At 44.5% G+C, this 16,596-nt stretch overlaps 2 protein-coding genes across 3 annotated transcripts in view; one reads left to right on the top strand and one right to left on the bottom strand.

The window, feature by feature from the left end:
- Window positions 1-430: 430 nt before the first annotated feature.
- si:ch73-173p19.1 lies at window positions 431-8,827 on the bottom strand. Its single transcript, XM_034559645.1, has 17 exons — window positions 8,671-8,827; window positions 7,821-7,927; window positions 7,547-7,683; window positions 7,225-7,385; window positions 6,900-7,058; window positions 6,357-6,807; window positions 6,031-6,132; window positions 5,273-5,363; window positions 3,739-3,959; window positions 3,387-3,629; window positions 3,155-3,253; window positions 2,817-3,010; window positions 2,541-2,715; window positions 2,300-2,456; window positions 2,045-2,198; window positions 1,527-1,638; window positions 431-1,397 (listed from the first exon to the last, which is right to left on the bottom strand). The coding sequence occupies exons 1-17, from the start codon at window positions 8,689-8,691 to the stop codon at window positions 1,222-1,224; spliced, it is 2,760 nt and encodes a 919-aa protein (XP_034415536.1). The 5' UTR covers window positions 8,692-8,827; the 3' UTR covers window positions 431-1,221.
- Window positions 8,828-10,965: 2,138 nt separating this feature from the next.
- slc4a2b (solute carrier family 4 member 2b) overlaps window positions 10,966-16,596 on the top strand; it is a 38,042-nt gene continuing 32,411 nt past the window's right edge. The window contains exon 1 of one of the 2 annotated variants that reach the window (XM_034559762.1): window positions 10,966-11,018. The gene's annotated coding sequence lies outside the window, so the exon portion shown is untranslated. Of the gene's footprint in view, window positions 11,019-15,271; window positions 15,291-16,596 lie in introns of those variants that run through there. The other variant, XM_034559763.1, reaches the window with a different exon arrangement.

Here is a 16,596-nt window from a genome sequence, read left to right as displayed (position 1 = left end):
GTATCCAAAAATCAAAAGCCTTTATGGAAAATAAACTATTTTACATCTCTAAACAAGGACAAAACTTGACGTGAGTAAAAGAAGTTGCTTTGGATTCTGGCTTGTGAGCCCCATGGCTGCATAGATCCTACTTCATCTTCCAGTCTCTACTGGACGCTGCTGCTCACTCAGTCTTCCATCAAACTGAAACTGGCTGTTGAAAGTGGCATTTCTTGGCATAATGCTAAATGGTAATGAAACAGCCATTTATAAAATATCAACTGAACCCAATGCACTTAAAAAAAGAAGTCTTAAGTGACTTGTGGTTTGCGTGAAACTAACATCCATACAGGAGGCATCACAAGTTACGAGCTCTTCATTACGAGCTCTTACAGTAAAGCTGCATTTGTCAGACAGGAAAAGTGTCAAAGAAACAGAAGTATGGCCAAGCTGATGCTACCAGGACGAATGTCCAGTTTCTCATGACATTTTAATTAACCGTTTCATGTTCTCGTTTTACATTGCCACATACTTCAGTTTCAACAAGAAACCCTCTTAAAACATATCGCCGATCAACTTCTCTTTAAACATGGTTTAACGTACCACCTTATGAAACATTTGTAATAACCAGAACCAATGCCTACTTTGATCAAGTGTATGTAACATTGACCTACGCATCGAGCAGGGTGGTTAAAGTTTTCACTGTCATGATGAAATAAAACATTAAAATGAGAAACTGAGCAAATATTTTCCTCATAGTGGCAATAACACTCTACAATACTACTTTTTAAATCAGCTTTCACAATTGGTGTGCAGTGTTTTCTGCATGTACTGTACAATTCACGCACCCAAAAAAATAAAATGAGACCTAATTCTATTCAACATCCCATTTTGAAATGTATTCTAATAAATCTGACATCACGTGAATACAGCTAAAGATTAAATGTTAGTTTTTAAAAAACTTTTCAGAAACAAAAGAAAACAATAAACAAAAAGGGCTGCAGTGTATGCAAGTAAATGCAGATTGATTCTCTATATGCAAATGTTATTAATGGCCGAGTTTATGAACACCAGGCTCTCGTTTAAGGTTTCGACTCGGTAGCGCGTGTTAGTGGCACTAGCTGTGGTTGAAACAAATGGTGAGTGTTTCAGTTATCCAGATGGCCGCATGTTTCCGGGAATAAAAGGGGGTCCGCAGCAGACGTGGTCCGGTACGCATGGACCAGCCGAAGGCGTCGATGCTCACTGGGCTTCCCACTCCTCATCCGACACCTCATCGGTGGGAACGCTGCGAGTGTTGCTGGCCCGGATGCTGCTGATGTTGGTGAAAGAGAGCAGGCTCGCGATACCCATCAGACTCACTCCGGTGCCGTCCAGGTTCACCTGAGCCAGATGCATGTTTTTTAAGAACTTTAGACCTGAGGAAAGAAAAAAAAAAAAAAAACGTAGAAAGATGTTCAGAGAGATTGTTCAGCCGGGTGAGAAAAGATGGGCATTTGTGTGATGGAATCCGATGAAGAACGGGTGATTTTAGAGTTAGACCTTACCGTGGTCGGTGATCCGTGTGCGGCTGAGATTAAGCTTCACAAGTTGATTGCAGCGGATCAGGCCTCTCCTCACGACTGTGTCTCCCACCTGAGTGCTGGCTAACCCCAATACCTAATAAACAACACAGCAAAACATCATGCATATTAAAAAGAGACATTTTACCTTGTTAGACAATATTCAGATTGAGACCAAATACTAATAAACTTGTCTGCAAATTAGCAAATACTGGGAATGAAAAGTAAGCTTTATAAATAACAAAACAACATATTGCATGACAAATAATGACTCTTCACCCAACGTGACACTTTTCTGAGCCCAACATTGAAGTCTGGCTAATCACAATTTTAGGCTAAGGGAACCCTAAATTATTGAGCGTTGTGTGGTAGCAGGGTTTGATCTGCAGAGCGAGGAAAACATTAATCCATTGTTTGAATGTGACATCAGTTAACCTAGGTTCCTAATGACAAGAACTACGCTCGTGCTCGGCAGTTGACAGACATAGCGGCAGTGCAATCACCTGGAGGTGCGGCAGACAGGTGATGAGTTCGGCCACTCCTCGGCTGCTGACCGCCGTTCGGTCCAAACAGAGCTCCTGCAGCTCCTGCAGGCCACGCAGCGAGGGAAGCCCTGCGTCTGTCACCTGTGTGTTGCTAAGTGACAGCTTCTTCAACCTACACAACGCACACGCAACACTCCCGTCAGTACCCCTGTTGACATCCCCCCGAAAACAACTGTTGCGATGACAGCAAGTAAGGCAACGTGTGGGAATAACCTGTTCATGGTGGAGAGCTGGCTGACTCCCTGGTCCGTGACTTGTGTGTAGTCAGTCAGGTCCAGCTCTAAGAGCACGGACAGTCTAGAGAGGAATGACAACCCGCTGTCTGTCACCGAGTGGCGTCCAGGGAGGGTCAGCTGAGTCAACTTTAAACCTGTAAGGAAAGTACAAACCCTTTTTTTAAAGAGTTTGATTAACCACAGACCCCATCTGTCTCGTGTTTCTTGCCATTAAGTACCTGAGATTATCTGCAGGGCATGATCGCCATCCGCTACGGGGATTCCAGCCAAACTGAGGGACATCAGGGCCGGGTGTGTGGCGAGGTGCTCCAGAGAGCCTTCGGTCACGCCTGTCCCATCCAGGTTGAGAGTCTGCAGGCTGGACAGCCCTGCCAATGCTGATACGTCACTGACCTGGCAGAACAAGACCCACCAAGACAAAAGAAACGTCATGAGAAGAACGTAAAATGATAAACTGAGGTCCTGACGGTACGATTCACACACGCCAGATGTACCTTCGTCTGCTTGATGCTGAGGAGCCTCAGTTGTGGCACACAGGCGGGCAGGACTACCAGTGTGGCTTCAGACACAGCCGTTTGGTTCAGGCTGAGCTGAGAGAGACAGGACGGAGCTGACTGGAGATATAATACCATCCCAGTGTCCGTCACTTTGGTGTGGTCCAGGGACAGGAAACACAGGCTCTTTAAACCTTGTAGACACAGAGAGAAGGAAAATGTGTTGATATTTGTCAATAATCATCAAAGCAAAACCCATTAAGCTTATGTTGGGATTTGGCGTTCTTGCACGTAGTTGTAATTGCCTGTAAAGTGAGAGAGTTTATAGAAAGCCTCACCTTTGATGTGCTGCAGACAGGAATCGGTCAGTTTGCTACAGGAGGCCAGGTTGAGGTGCTGGAGTTTGACCAGACTGGAAACGATTGACAGCCCGGAGTCTGGACAAAACACGTTCAGGAGATTAAAGAAGAAAAAAAACAGCACATTGACTAAAGAGTATTGCAGAAGTTAACATGGTAACATGTATAACTGAAAAGCCCCAAAACTCCATCCTGAAATTAACGTCCATACCAGTGATGAGAGGTGAGTTGACCAGACTCAGGTGCTTCAGGGCTGTGAAGGCCCGTAACTGCCGCAGGAGCTCATTGGTGGAGTAAGGGTAGCAGTTTAGGACAAACTTCTGCAATGGGCAGCCGAAGAAGAGCTCCAGGGTGCGCGGACGCAGGAGCCTCTCACGGGACATGTGGTTGAGCAGGAGCTCCGCTAGCTCCGGGGTGAGGCATGCCAGACTGCTGCTGTACTGCATGCTGGGAGCTGAGGGTGTAGAGACACGGGGCCAAGAGCGACGACGGTGAGTGAACAAAGCAATGAGACGCGATTTCCTGGAGAAAATAAAATCCGTGAAATCTCATGACTGTCTCACCAGTCATGAGGTGAACAGTTGCGCGGGTTGCCAAGGCACAAAGGGACGGCACGCTGGTTGCCCTGTAGGGTTTTTTAGGGGGTGATGGTTGCCCCTGGGAGGCACGGGGGTCTTCTTGCTGTGCAGCTTGAAGACGCTCCACTGCAGCCAGACCTGCAGCTCCGGGAGCCTCCCGAGCTCCAGCGTCCTCTGGCTCTGCTGGGTCCTCCTGTGCAGCCTCCCTGAAACACACAAACAACTGTCTTTTAAACCAATGCTTTTTAATAAACATCCACTATTCAATCTAACATGCCAGCAACATTTTGGTCTATGTAGCCACAGGAAATGTTCTTTCTCCATCTGACAGGCCATAGCTGTGGGAGCACTTCAGCTCGGCCAATCTACCCTGTTTACAAGGTAGTGCTGCAACTAATGTTCCCTTTTTATCTGCTGCTTTCTCGATTAGTTAACACAAATGGCCATCGCAGTTTCCCAGAGCCCAGGGTGATGTCACAATATTCAACATGCAATGATATAATGTTGTCCAACCAACAATCCAAAAGATACTCAATTTAAAATGAGAAATCAAACAAAAGCAGCAAATCCTCACATTTGAGAAGCTAGAACAAGCAAATGTTTTGCATTTTTACTTACAAAATGACTAACAATTATTGAATTATCCAAAAAGTTGCAGATTCATTTTCTGTCAACCAATTAATAGATTTTGGCTCCAATTATAGAACAACAGAGCCGAACAATAAACTGTAATGAAAACAGAGGCATCTTCAGAATGATTCATTATAACCAGCTGCAAAAGACACAACACAAAAAAACATCTATAACACATCAGTATTACGGTAGTACTTCAGTTTAACACACACACACACACACACACACACACACACACACACACACACACACACACACACACACACACACACACACACACACACACACACACACACACACACACACACACACACACACACACACACACACACACACACACACACACACACACACACACACACACACACACACACACACACACACACACACACACACACACACACACACACACACACACACACACACACACACACACACACACACACACACACACACACACACACACACACACACACACACACACACACACACACACACACACACACACACACACACACACACACACACACACACACACACACACACACACACACACACACACACACACACACACACACACACACACACACACACACACACACACACACACACACACACACACACACACACACACACACACACACACACACACACACACACACACACACACACACACACACACACACACACACACACACACACACACACACACACACACACACACACACACACACACACACACACACACACACACACACACACACACACACACACACACACACACACACACACACACACACACACACACACACACACACACACACACACACACACACACACACACACACACACACACACACACACACACACACACACACACACACACCTTAGTCGATTGCCTTGCTCTGGCCAGTGGTGCCGGGGACCAAATTCTACACGAATCCTATTATCTGGAAAGAAAGGCAGCCTCGGCATTCCTGTGAGAAACAAACAACAGTAACGGTTGTAGTCCCTAAAAGGTATCACAAAAAAGTAGTCCCTAACATCCAAACCAGCGGATGCAAATACAGTACAAGTCACAGGTATATTAATACAAGTCTAGACCTGCTGTCTTTACAATGAAAACAAGTTACATTTCCATCTCACACACCTCAGCATCTTTTGTTTTAGATCTTTGATTCTTTACAAGCTTCCACTGGGATTGAGCTCCTCTCACTCTCTGGTCTGGCACATTTTGAGAATACTATATCACGGCCACCTGCTCTGAAAGACTGCATATGATTGGCTCAGTTCTCACTGGTGGGGCTCAGCAGGTCTGATCCTGTGTACTAGTAAGCCTTCTAACATGAGACGCACATTGCTGGGGACGTCAGACAAATGTCATGTACACTGAGGAACTTAAGCAACATAAAGTATTAAACTGAATGAAAGTTACTCCAACAGCTGCAAGTGAGAGGACAGGGTCATCCGGTTCTGGCACGGAGGAAAATAAAGTTCTACGTGGACGAATAATTGGAGACACGTGGAGGAGAGAGGAGGGAAAAGGGAAGGAGAAGAGGGAAGGAGGAAGGAGGAGACGGGGGCAAAATGTAGGTCAAAAAGAGGGATGAGGTGTCTGCAACAACCCCAGACACGGAGCAGTACCGTTAAGCATGTAAGGTGGCTCTTCCTCTTCTCCTTGCTCCTCATCAATTTCTATGCCCACTGCCTCCTCAGCATTCCCAGTAACCATCTTGTTGCCTCGGCCTGTGGAACAGCACCAGGAATGTCATATAATGACCGAACAGCGATTTAAATAACAGTTTTAACAATATTTAACACTCTGTGATTCACAGTTGGGAGCATTTTTATGGCTTGGAATGACACTCCATAGAAACATGTGAACATTGATAAAAAAAAAAAGGTACAAGCCTGTGTACATAAAAATGTAATGTGAGAAATTAACTTTTTACACAGTTTTTAATACATACCCCAGAAGTGAGACGGCCCAGTCAGAGAAGGACCAACTCCAGGAAGCCCTGCATAATTCACTGCCTCTTCCCACAGCTGGTTGGGTAGCGGAGGAGGGAGAACAAGGTCCGGTCCTCCCGCCCCCTCCAGGACCGGGATCTGTGGCTGAGGACACACATCACAAGGAGAGGGCTCATTGTGTTCCACCGATGGCGGATCGGCAGGACTCGGTGGATCCTGAGGGGCCCCAGGAGGAGTGGTCTGAATGCACAGAGCAGCGTTGGGAGTGAGGCCGAGAGACTGCAGCGAACAAGCAAGCTCTGCCTCTCCAAAGCGTTTCCGTGGGAAACCCTGGAGGAGAGAAAAGGCGGGTAGGGAGGGGTGACGCCTGGCGATGTGCTCCACGACGCTGCGGAGAGGAGCATCGGCTGGGAAGCGTTCACGCATGGACTCGCCGGATGGAAGCCGAATCTGTATAAACATTTTTTTTAAACACACGGTTTTAACAACTGCAATTCTGTAATTTGACTGCATCTACATCATTAAAATAGTCATATCCTCACCATTAGGATGCAGTTGTTATCCACATTAGTCGCAATCTTTTCTTCAAGCATCTGCCCTTGACCACTGGGAGGAGACGTCTCTGTGGCAGCGCTCGTCTGGCTCTTCTGCTGCAAACTCCTCCGATCCTCAGCGATCCGCTTCAACACGGACTCACGCTCCTGGCAGACACAACACACACAGACACAACACACGCACACACAGCAAAATGTCAGTTCTCAGATTCACAAATTCGCACACTTAAAACATTTCATTCTGTAAAAGTTGCCAGTCCGGCTGAATGGGCACCGTACGGCACGAGAACTTGTTCTTTTCGCCACTGCTGACCTGTTTCTTTTGTCTTCTCTCTGTTCTGGCCTCCTGTGCAACGCGATGTCTCTGCTGCTCTTCAAAGTCACTCTTGTCCTGTTTGATGCGGGACTCGACTGGTAGTGGGTCTGGGGACAGGTTGCCCGACTGTGATGGTCTCAGCATCAATGAAGGGGATGCTATTTAAGATGAAAAAAGAAAATGTTGCACCCTAAACCATTAATTTCTTTAAGTCTTATTAAAAACGGCAATGACAGGATTACAGAGAAAGACATTACAATGGTTAATTAAACTCCTATATGACTCTTGATCCTTAAAAGCAAACTGCTTTGTACGATACCTCTGCTGTCAGAGGGTGATGTATGCTCTGAAGTGCTTGCAGCCTCTTTGGGTAGGTTGAAAGCAGAAATTGCTGTCTCAGCCGGCTGTGATGACTGCTTGACCAACTTGTGCCGTGGATACTGACCCTGCAAGAGCCTGTCCACAAATGAGAGAGGGATATATAATGAATCTACTGAACAGTGTCATCTTTTAGACACTGAATGGAAAAAATGTGAGCGTTTTAATGAATGTTAAGTGTTTAAGATATACGAAAAATAACTGGGAAAACTCACCACTCGGCTGCATCCGACACAGAAAAATGCCCTGCCTGTACAGCTGCCTGGATCTGTTCCTCTGTGAAGCCCATCTCACTGAGGATGAGGAATAACTCCCCAATCGTCTGCAAAGCAAGCAATTAATTAGCCAGTTAATTATATTAATTTTGTTATAACCATGTGCAATCATGAACCCTACTTTACACCATGCAACATTAAGTTTCCAGTACTTATGTATGGTGCACTATAATATAACTTTGCATATAGAGTTAAAGATGATTATAGTCTAGACAAGCTTTCTATTTTAGTTCCTACTTTTAATTCCTTGGGTTTTGCCTCAGGTGCAGGATGAATAAAGTACAGCATCATTTATCTATAATTTGCATTTACAGCTGTTATTAAAGAAATAATAAAATGAATATATAATACAATGACTTTAAGAGGGATGTTAATAGGCACAGGGGAGAAGGCTTAATAGTTGTCTTTAACCTTCAACTCATGTGCACCCTATCTACCAATACCATTCACTGTGTTTATACGTGGACAAACTCCAACATATTTATTTATTTGTATTTGTCCTTCATTTAATCTGAGCTACAAAAACTCTCCCATTCTGAATGAACATCTGTCAGCAAAGTGTTTACCCATTAGTTAGCCCTGTCAGGGCAAATGCATGAGTCTACAGTAAAGTCGGAGGTTTTAAACAAACTAACAGATGAACAGCTCACGCGCAGCTCACGCCAGTTTAGTTGTTATGTCTGTGTGTCAACAAACGACGGCGGCTAGCAGCTAGCTAGCTGACGAAGCTAGCTAGCTGGTGTCTGTGTGCAGCGTCACGTCAAACGCAGGTCGGTAACGTGCAGCTCACCGGAGGGGCAGCAGAACTCATCTCGTCAGTTCACCGTTTGTGGGCGTTAAAGTCACGCTGGTGTTAAAATCCAACTTTGTTGACTTCCTGGTTTAGGGTGCGCAGCGACGCTCGCTATACTAGCAACACTGCTCGCGAGCCCTTTGACACGTAAAGTGACAGAACATCAACAATAAAGCAGCCTATCAACGCTGCGGAGAGCCGAGGGGGCGGGGTTTCTTCCACTGAGACACTTGTGCACAAATCAAGCCAACTTCTCAGTGATTGACAGACCCAACCACCAACCACCGCCCTCACACAAATGTAATCATCAATGGCTATCTGTCATATGGCTTTTCGGCTGCAGAACAAATAGACTGGGTTGATGTAATAAGGAAAGTTAACAGTATGATGTATTAAACGTGATATAAATGAACCAAATATAAATAAATGATGATCTAAAGAAAGGATCTGCATTATAATTATTATATTTTGCAGGTGAAACCATAGATTCAGTAGCAGCAAACCACCAGTAGGGGTCACTCGTACTCTATTTATATTGCTGCCTTTGCGCAGGTTGACGCATGCATTATGTTGCTCTATATAACATAGGGCACGTTGTCCAACGGTTGCAGACATTCTCGGCCGCGTGAACCCGCACCCCGCCAGTACCCCCGACGTGCTGTGAGGGCCCGTACATTGCTGATGTAGATTTCTGATGCACACCGATAGCTCGGCTGCAGAGCTGACCTCTGACCTTAATAATCGTTCACGCCTCATAGTCGGTGCGTTTGGTCTTCAGGCCTTTATTACAGATCCAGCTCCTGTCATTAACCTAAAAAAAGTATTGTATAACATTGATCATTTTATGGATCAGCTTCAGTTTATTAAAATTACAACTTAAACAGATACCATCACTTATTATCACCATCATGACATACAATTGTATTAATACCGTATAAATGTAATCAGAGGAACATATATTACTTTTTTTTATTATTGGAAAACTTGTGCACCAGGAGTAAAACCCAACATGATTAGGCTAAATGGACAACAAATTATCATCTCCAATTAGTAATAAATGTTTTCTTTTTGTGGAAAACCTGAGCACCAGGAGAAAAACCCAACATGATTAAAGCCACGCGGACACAGGGAGAATATTCAAGCTGATGATGATTCTTTAGCTCCTCGGTGAAGAAGGGAGGGGCAAGACAGTGGCGCTTACGTCATCCGTCTCCATTGGTTCTTCCGCGCAGGTGCGTCATGGGCCGCGCTCCTCTTCTTCATGTTCTCATCCAGGATCGTGTTTGTCTCAGAGAGTTTGCCATTTCTTCTGCTGAGATCCAGGATCTGTGTATCCACCTGGAAAACCTTCTTCTGGTACTCAGAGTGTTGAAGCGCTGGTGTTTATGGTCCAGGTCTTTGGCGGCCTGGTCTTACAGAGACTTGTATTTTGACTCTCGACCAAAACGTTCCCTGGACATAGAAGAGATGTGACTTAATGCGTGAATCAATAAACTAATTGTGTTTAAACAATCAACAAGTGGCATAGCACGTGACGTGGATGTCTTTTGTTTTCATTATCATTTCGCTCTCCAGAGATCGAATCCAGGTTGTTGCGATCTTCCCATAAATACATTTTCTTAAATGTATTTTTTTTTTCATACGTGGTTGTGATGTCACGCTCACTTATACGATTGTAATCGCCGCGATGGATATGAGATGTGGCTCGAAGGTCTCCAGCAATATGTTGGTGAATGTGTGACGAATCTGGTGACCGAGACAGACCACCGCTGCAGCTGTTAAGTGAACACAGCGCACGCACGCGTAGGGAAACCAGAAGGTTTGAAAACCAGTTGGGGTGTAACACCGGCATCTCGCCAGTAGCCCCGGCGTGCACAAAGGCGAGAGGTACATGGCTGCTTGCAGCTTTAATTTATAATTCATATTTCCTGTGTTCCGGTATATGTCGGGCATCATAACGGTAGAAGACGCCCTCAGGCTTTCATCAGAATGAATCATTATTCACGCAGGCGCAACAACTTCTCCGGAGAAAACGGCGACAAATTACAGAAATTACAAAAGTGCAACCGGAATTCGATTAGTGTTGCCTTCAAAATAAAAGTATGACATTGCATTTCTAAAATAAACCAACGTCTGTATCATGCCGTAATGTAATATTGTGTATATCCTTCAATTATTACGAGCTCACTATTTAATATAATGTGTTTTTTTGTCGTGGTAATTGCACGCCCTCGCGAACCTTTCTCACGTCGGGGTTTAATTTGAATGTTCTACCGGAAGTGAAAGCGTTCATATTCTTTCGCGACTTGACGCCGGTTGATCGAGTCACTCAGTGAGAGTTTGAGGTGAGTACATATGCCAGAATGTGTGCGTGCCTGTAAGCCTCAAGAAGGATTTGTTTAAAAAAAAAACAACAACTCAAATAAACGCGTGTTTTACTTTGAGCTATTGTTATGTTGAACGCTTTGATGAACTGGCTTCAACTGTCGACTTGTCTTCCCGTGAAGAGAGGCGGCATTGACAGCCACCAACTGCCAGACACACGCACACACACACACACACACACACACGAAAGTGTCCGCTGCTGCTTTCTGGATGACTTCGCTTTTGTTCCTCGGGTTGTTAACCGGTTGTCAGGGGGGAGAAAGTCCCGTAAATGTGCTGGACCTTAACTTTTTGTCGTGGTTTAAGCTCCCTCGCAGACTGCTGGGTGGTACACGACCATGTTTGGAGGCGTCTCTCATCCTAGCGAGCTAGCGGTCTCTCCTCCTGTAAGCTATGTGATGGGTCACGTGGAGGAGTCGACTTGTCTACGTTTATGTTCGTTATTATAGTTATTAAATAACTAAAGACCCACAGCAGACACGCCAATCATCAAACATGTCAATTGTTGTAGCACGAGTTGAAATCAACGTGGATTCTCTGTTCCATCCCATTGACCTTCATTCCAGGTTTTTGTTTGGTCCCATTGTACCATGGATGTTGGAGATGAAAGTGGAGCACACTAATGAGGCAGCATAAAGGAGCATTATGCAACACAAATGTCCACATACAAATGGCTAAAACAATTACCAGAGGCCCAAAGAAGATTACATTAAAGCTCTTAGTTTAGAAGTGTTCAGTTTTTAAAATGATATAAAACGGACTCATCTAATTTGTAAAACTGTAACCAGCAATTATTCAGTATTTTTCTGCCATGTTTCTTTTGTGACAGCAGGCATTTTTGACTTGTCAAACAGGTGAAACTAATATAATTAATTTGCCGCATCCAAATGATGACTGGAACTGAGTCATCCATCCATCCATCCATTTTCAATACCGCTTATCCTCATTAGGGTCGCGGGGGCGCTGGAGCCTATCCCAGCTGACATAGGGCGAAGGCAGGGGACACCCTGGACAGGCCGCCAGTCCATCGAGGGCAGGAACTGAGTCATGCTTCGTGTTATTAGTTCCACCTGTGCTTTTCCTTTTGTGACGAGCCAAAAAACTAGAGTCTGAATCTGGAGACACGAGTGCTCTGACGCTGAGATTGCTCAAAATTCAGGTAAACAGGATTATTGAGGCAGCCATATGACATGTAATGTACGGGCAGGAACATGAAGGACATGCCTGTCAAATCTAACATATGAGTGCATCTTGCTCTTGAGGTCAGTGTTAACATCGAGATGTGTGTTTTATGGTGCGTAAAGCAGTTTGGAAAGTTTCATTTGTACTATAGAAACGGAGAAAAATCAATATGGCTCCTTTTTTATTACGATAACGAATTGTATACTGGACACAATCCCTGTAGATTTGTGTGCCATGGACCCATGTGAAACCCTCTTCAGGGTCCCTGCAGCCTAGTTTGGGAACCATAGTCTCATAACTGTCTGTCACATGGCTATTAGATCTCAGGACATGCCCTCTGGCAGCATAGAGGAAGGAAGGATGTGTCTCTTCTGCTGACTCACCACTATCATCACCATGTGCATGGCAGGTCATTTGAGGTGAATATTTGACTTTGATGTAAAGTTGAGACGCGCGGGATGAAACCATTATCTTTCTCCAGAGAAACCAAAAGTAAATCTAACCACTGCAATGTTTTTGTCTTCCAAAACTTGAACTCTTCAAGGACTCGTACAGTCTGAACTGTTTGTCTGGGTAAATCTGACCTTGTTCGATTCGCACTCAAATTCCAGAGTGGTTCGGCTTCTTTTTAGTCGCGTAATCCTGCGCCGTGCTTTCGACACGTCAGATCGGTTTTATCTGCGAGATCACACTCTCGGCTCTTGTTTGTTGTCCTTCGCCTCAGTGCAATGCGTCGAACGGACTTATTGTGAACTGATTGGTGACAACAATGGTTTGTTTGCCTGGAGGAAAGAAAGGAGAAAAAAAAGTGAATGTGGAGTGTCTCCGCATTCTTGTTTGGGAAGTGCTTGGTCACGCAGAAGACTAGGAAGGAAAAGAGGCCGATGATAAGCTTTTTTCTTTTCTTTTTTTTGTCATGGCCTCTTGGGTCTTCATGTTTATTTTACCTTCCCCTCTGGAGATAAACAGACCCAGAGTTCTGTTAAACACACCATGCTGTAACAATCCGTCTCAACCTAACCTAAACACTGTTATTTTAGGTGTGTTTACTATTAGAAATCATATTTAGTTCAGTTTGCTTGCTTGGCTGTTGCTCTGCTGGAGCCCAGTAAGTTGCATTTGATTACTATTAAGCGCTTTGGCAGTGCACCTTGGAGCGTGCAGAGTGTGGCCCATCGGCCTCCCACTTTAAACTCCAGTAAGCTGCCTGGAGTTTGTGTTCTCTTTGGAGCATCTAATTATACTCGACTGCATAAGACAGTCAGGCATCCTCGCTGTCATCTTTTCCCATGTGGGTGTGAGTTTTGAGTTCCTGTGCCTTTTCTCAGTCAGTTTGTATGGTTGTGTTGTTTGCCACACAAACATAATCACATCCCGTTGTTTCCCAGAAAATGGATAACGGCTGATTTTGTATTTGACCTTTTGTACGATGTTTTTAGGCCTTTTTTTTCTTCTTTTTTTTGACTCTGGGAGGCCGGGAGATATTTTACTCCCGTCCCAGTCTGAGTCTCATGAGAGTAAATACAGTTATTACAAGTGCACCGGGTCAAAGCTCCACAATTACCGTGTTTCTGTGAGAATTCATCTTCATCTTTTGTGTAGCCGGTGCAACCTGAGCAGACCTCTCTGAGCTTATGACGAGAACAAACCACACCCTAACACTTCTGGATGTCTCCATGTTGACACTGAACTCCAGAGCAAGAGAAGCATATTTATAGTTTGGATTTGATTGACATGTCCTTCATGAGCATCAGCACAGACAACTCTGCAGCCCTGCAGAGCCTTGTTAGCATCTCACTGCTTTGGTTTTATGGCCTACGGCCTGTTCTGTTTTGGTTCAGCCTCACCACTTTCATACGTTTCAGCCGCAGCCGTTTCCAGCAAAAAGCTCTCATAAACTCACTGTACACTACCTGCGGATCTAGTAAATATACACCTACTTATATTTGTTGTCAACAAACACTTATTGTAAGTAAACATTTTTGCCCCTGATCCTTGAAATGGTATAAAGACAGGGCGATGTAATGAGACGAGATATTTTTGCGTCATTATTTTTGCATTCTATATTGATTTTTTGCAGTGGAACAACTTCATCATCATTCAAAAGAGACAAATGTATTTTTAAAAAACGGTTATAACAAAAATACATGTAATCTACTTTTGCATCTCAAGAATACACTGATAACTACATCGTTAAGTCTGCTGACAAGTCTGGATTTACTAATTACTATTAGTCTTTTGCAGACACGAAAATTAAAATTTAACGTCTGGCCAGGCTCTATTTATTTAGAGGGGCTGACGCTTAAGTATATAATCTTTAACATCCAAGCCTTTTGTATTCTAACTCGCCAATATAGCTCGTTACTATGAGCTTCAGGACATTTCTAGGCTGCAGGCAGAAGCAATGTTTCCACATGACCTTTTTGTTTCCATTTCAAAATGTATTGTTGGCCTCCTCCACTCCTCAAGGTATAAAAATACCTGAGTGGTGATGGCTGATTCTTTTCCTAGAGCAGAGGACAATGCACGGGCGTTATGTAAGCTGCCAGAAATGAGTTGCCTCTTCAATCCCCCTTCGCCCCGAAGACAGGTGCTGTCTTAGCTGTAAGCACAGCCGGGACACCGAGCGAGATGCACACGGACCTTCGTGGACTTGAGTGCAGCTGTTGGCTCGGTCCGTGAGACTGGACGTGTTCCAGTGACTGTGTGCACATAACTTAGCACAGTCGTGCTAAAGTGCCGGACCCTGCCAAACCCAGAGTGAAGTCTGTGTGGCCGCTCGGCTGTGTCGAACAGAGCGGGGAGGTAGAGATGTCCGCATGCTGAAAGAGGAGGTGGATGGGTGACTTCTAAACCGCTGAGCTATTTCGGGCTGAAACACTCGGGGAAGCAACAGAGGCACAGCCATCAACCTACACCGCAGCCAAATCCCCCCAGAGACCCACAAACATAGCAGCCATCGGCGGCGTACAGCTACGTCGAGGTCAGTCTTGACATTACCGAGCTGCGCAGGAGCCTCGAGTGGTTCGAGAGCACCGAGCGGTGTTCTGGTGAGTTTCAGTTTCACGTTTTGCAAGTTTGAAATCGGGCTGCACAGTTTTTGGGGTTAGTGGTCACCTGTTGACACGATACCCTGTTGGATAAAGTAAACGGTTTGTCCTGGGTTGACCACTTGAGTGTGATTCCTTTTAACGTCTAGGACTAAAGCCTGGCAGACTTGTTTCGAACTTGAAGGGAGAGAATAATAACAGGAAGCTGGAGGGAGAATATCCAAGTGGTGGTTACACTTTATAAAAGCGATCCATTGAGTAAAATAACTTGTTAAATGTGATTTTTGTCTCTTCGGAAGAGAAAATGTGTTTTACGTCTTGGCTGGAGCAACATTCCTTTTATTTCACCACATTTGGCACCCCAAAAAATGTTGGGTGACAATAAATGAACCTGGAACAATTTAAAAAGAGGCTCAACTAATTATATGAAATGTCGCAGCATGAAAAAGGAACACTATTTCTATTCCGCAGTCGTGTCGTGTAATTAGCATGTTGTCATGGTTAAGAAAAAAGTGCAATCGACCTTGCACGCATGAAGTCACAGCTCTCAATATGGTGGACCACAGTGGATAATGCTGTTATGACTGCGGTTTGAATTTTAACTGTTTGTGGCTTTGCCTGTTGTTCCTCCCGCAAGACATGCATGTGACTCCACAGTGATTCCTCATCCCTGGGGACAAACAATTATATATTTCACACACACACGCACACACTCACACACACACACACACACTCCCTCCTGAGGTTGGGTATTTCTTCAGCCCCATGGCTCATATAAGCCGATGTGGAATGCAGCGCTCGATTTATTTGGCGAACGTGGAAAGCAACTTGTTTAGATCACAGGACTTTTCTTTGTTCGCTGCAAAACACAATTAATCTGGCGGCTTTTATGACTTTAGGTGGGATTAATTGTGTAATAGTGTTGATTCCTACATGACAAGTTTGTTTTTCTTTCATTTTAATTTGTTTTTTTCCATTGCCAAATACAATAAGAACCTGTAGCATGCCAGGGTATATTTAAAAACTCTGCAAATACAAGCGCGTAGTCCAGGGGAACAACACAACCGATGGACACATTTAAAATGTCAGCAACCACAATGATATCAAAAGTCATTACCAGTTAATAAAAGACTCATTGCTTTCCCACTGATTTTAGGCACTCGTATTAACGAATGAATAAACATCCTGTGCAAATGTGTAAACATTTTAAAATAGATGTGCTCTACTCTCATTTTCGAACTTGATATGTTCACGATGCCTTTTTTGCATTGCTCATTTCAGAAAATTGATTACTTATTCATCGCAT

This window comes from Cyclopterus lumpus, chromosome 20, assembly GCF_009769545.1.
Source record: "Cyclopterus lumpus isolate fCycLum1 chromosome 20, fCycLum1.pri, whole genome shotgun sequence".
NCBI classification, from domain to species: Eukaryota; Metazoa; Chordata; class Actinopteri; order Perciformes; family Cyclopteridae; genus Cyclopterus; species Cyclopterus lumpus.
The sequence above is the reverse complement of the archived record's forward strand: the minus strand, read 5'-3'. Positions and strand labels throughout refer to the sequence as shown.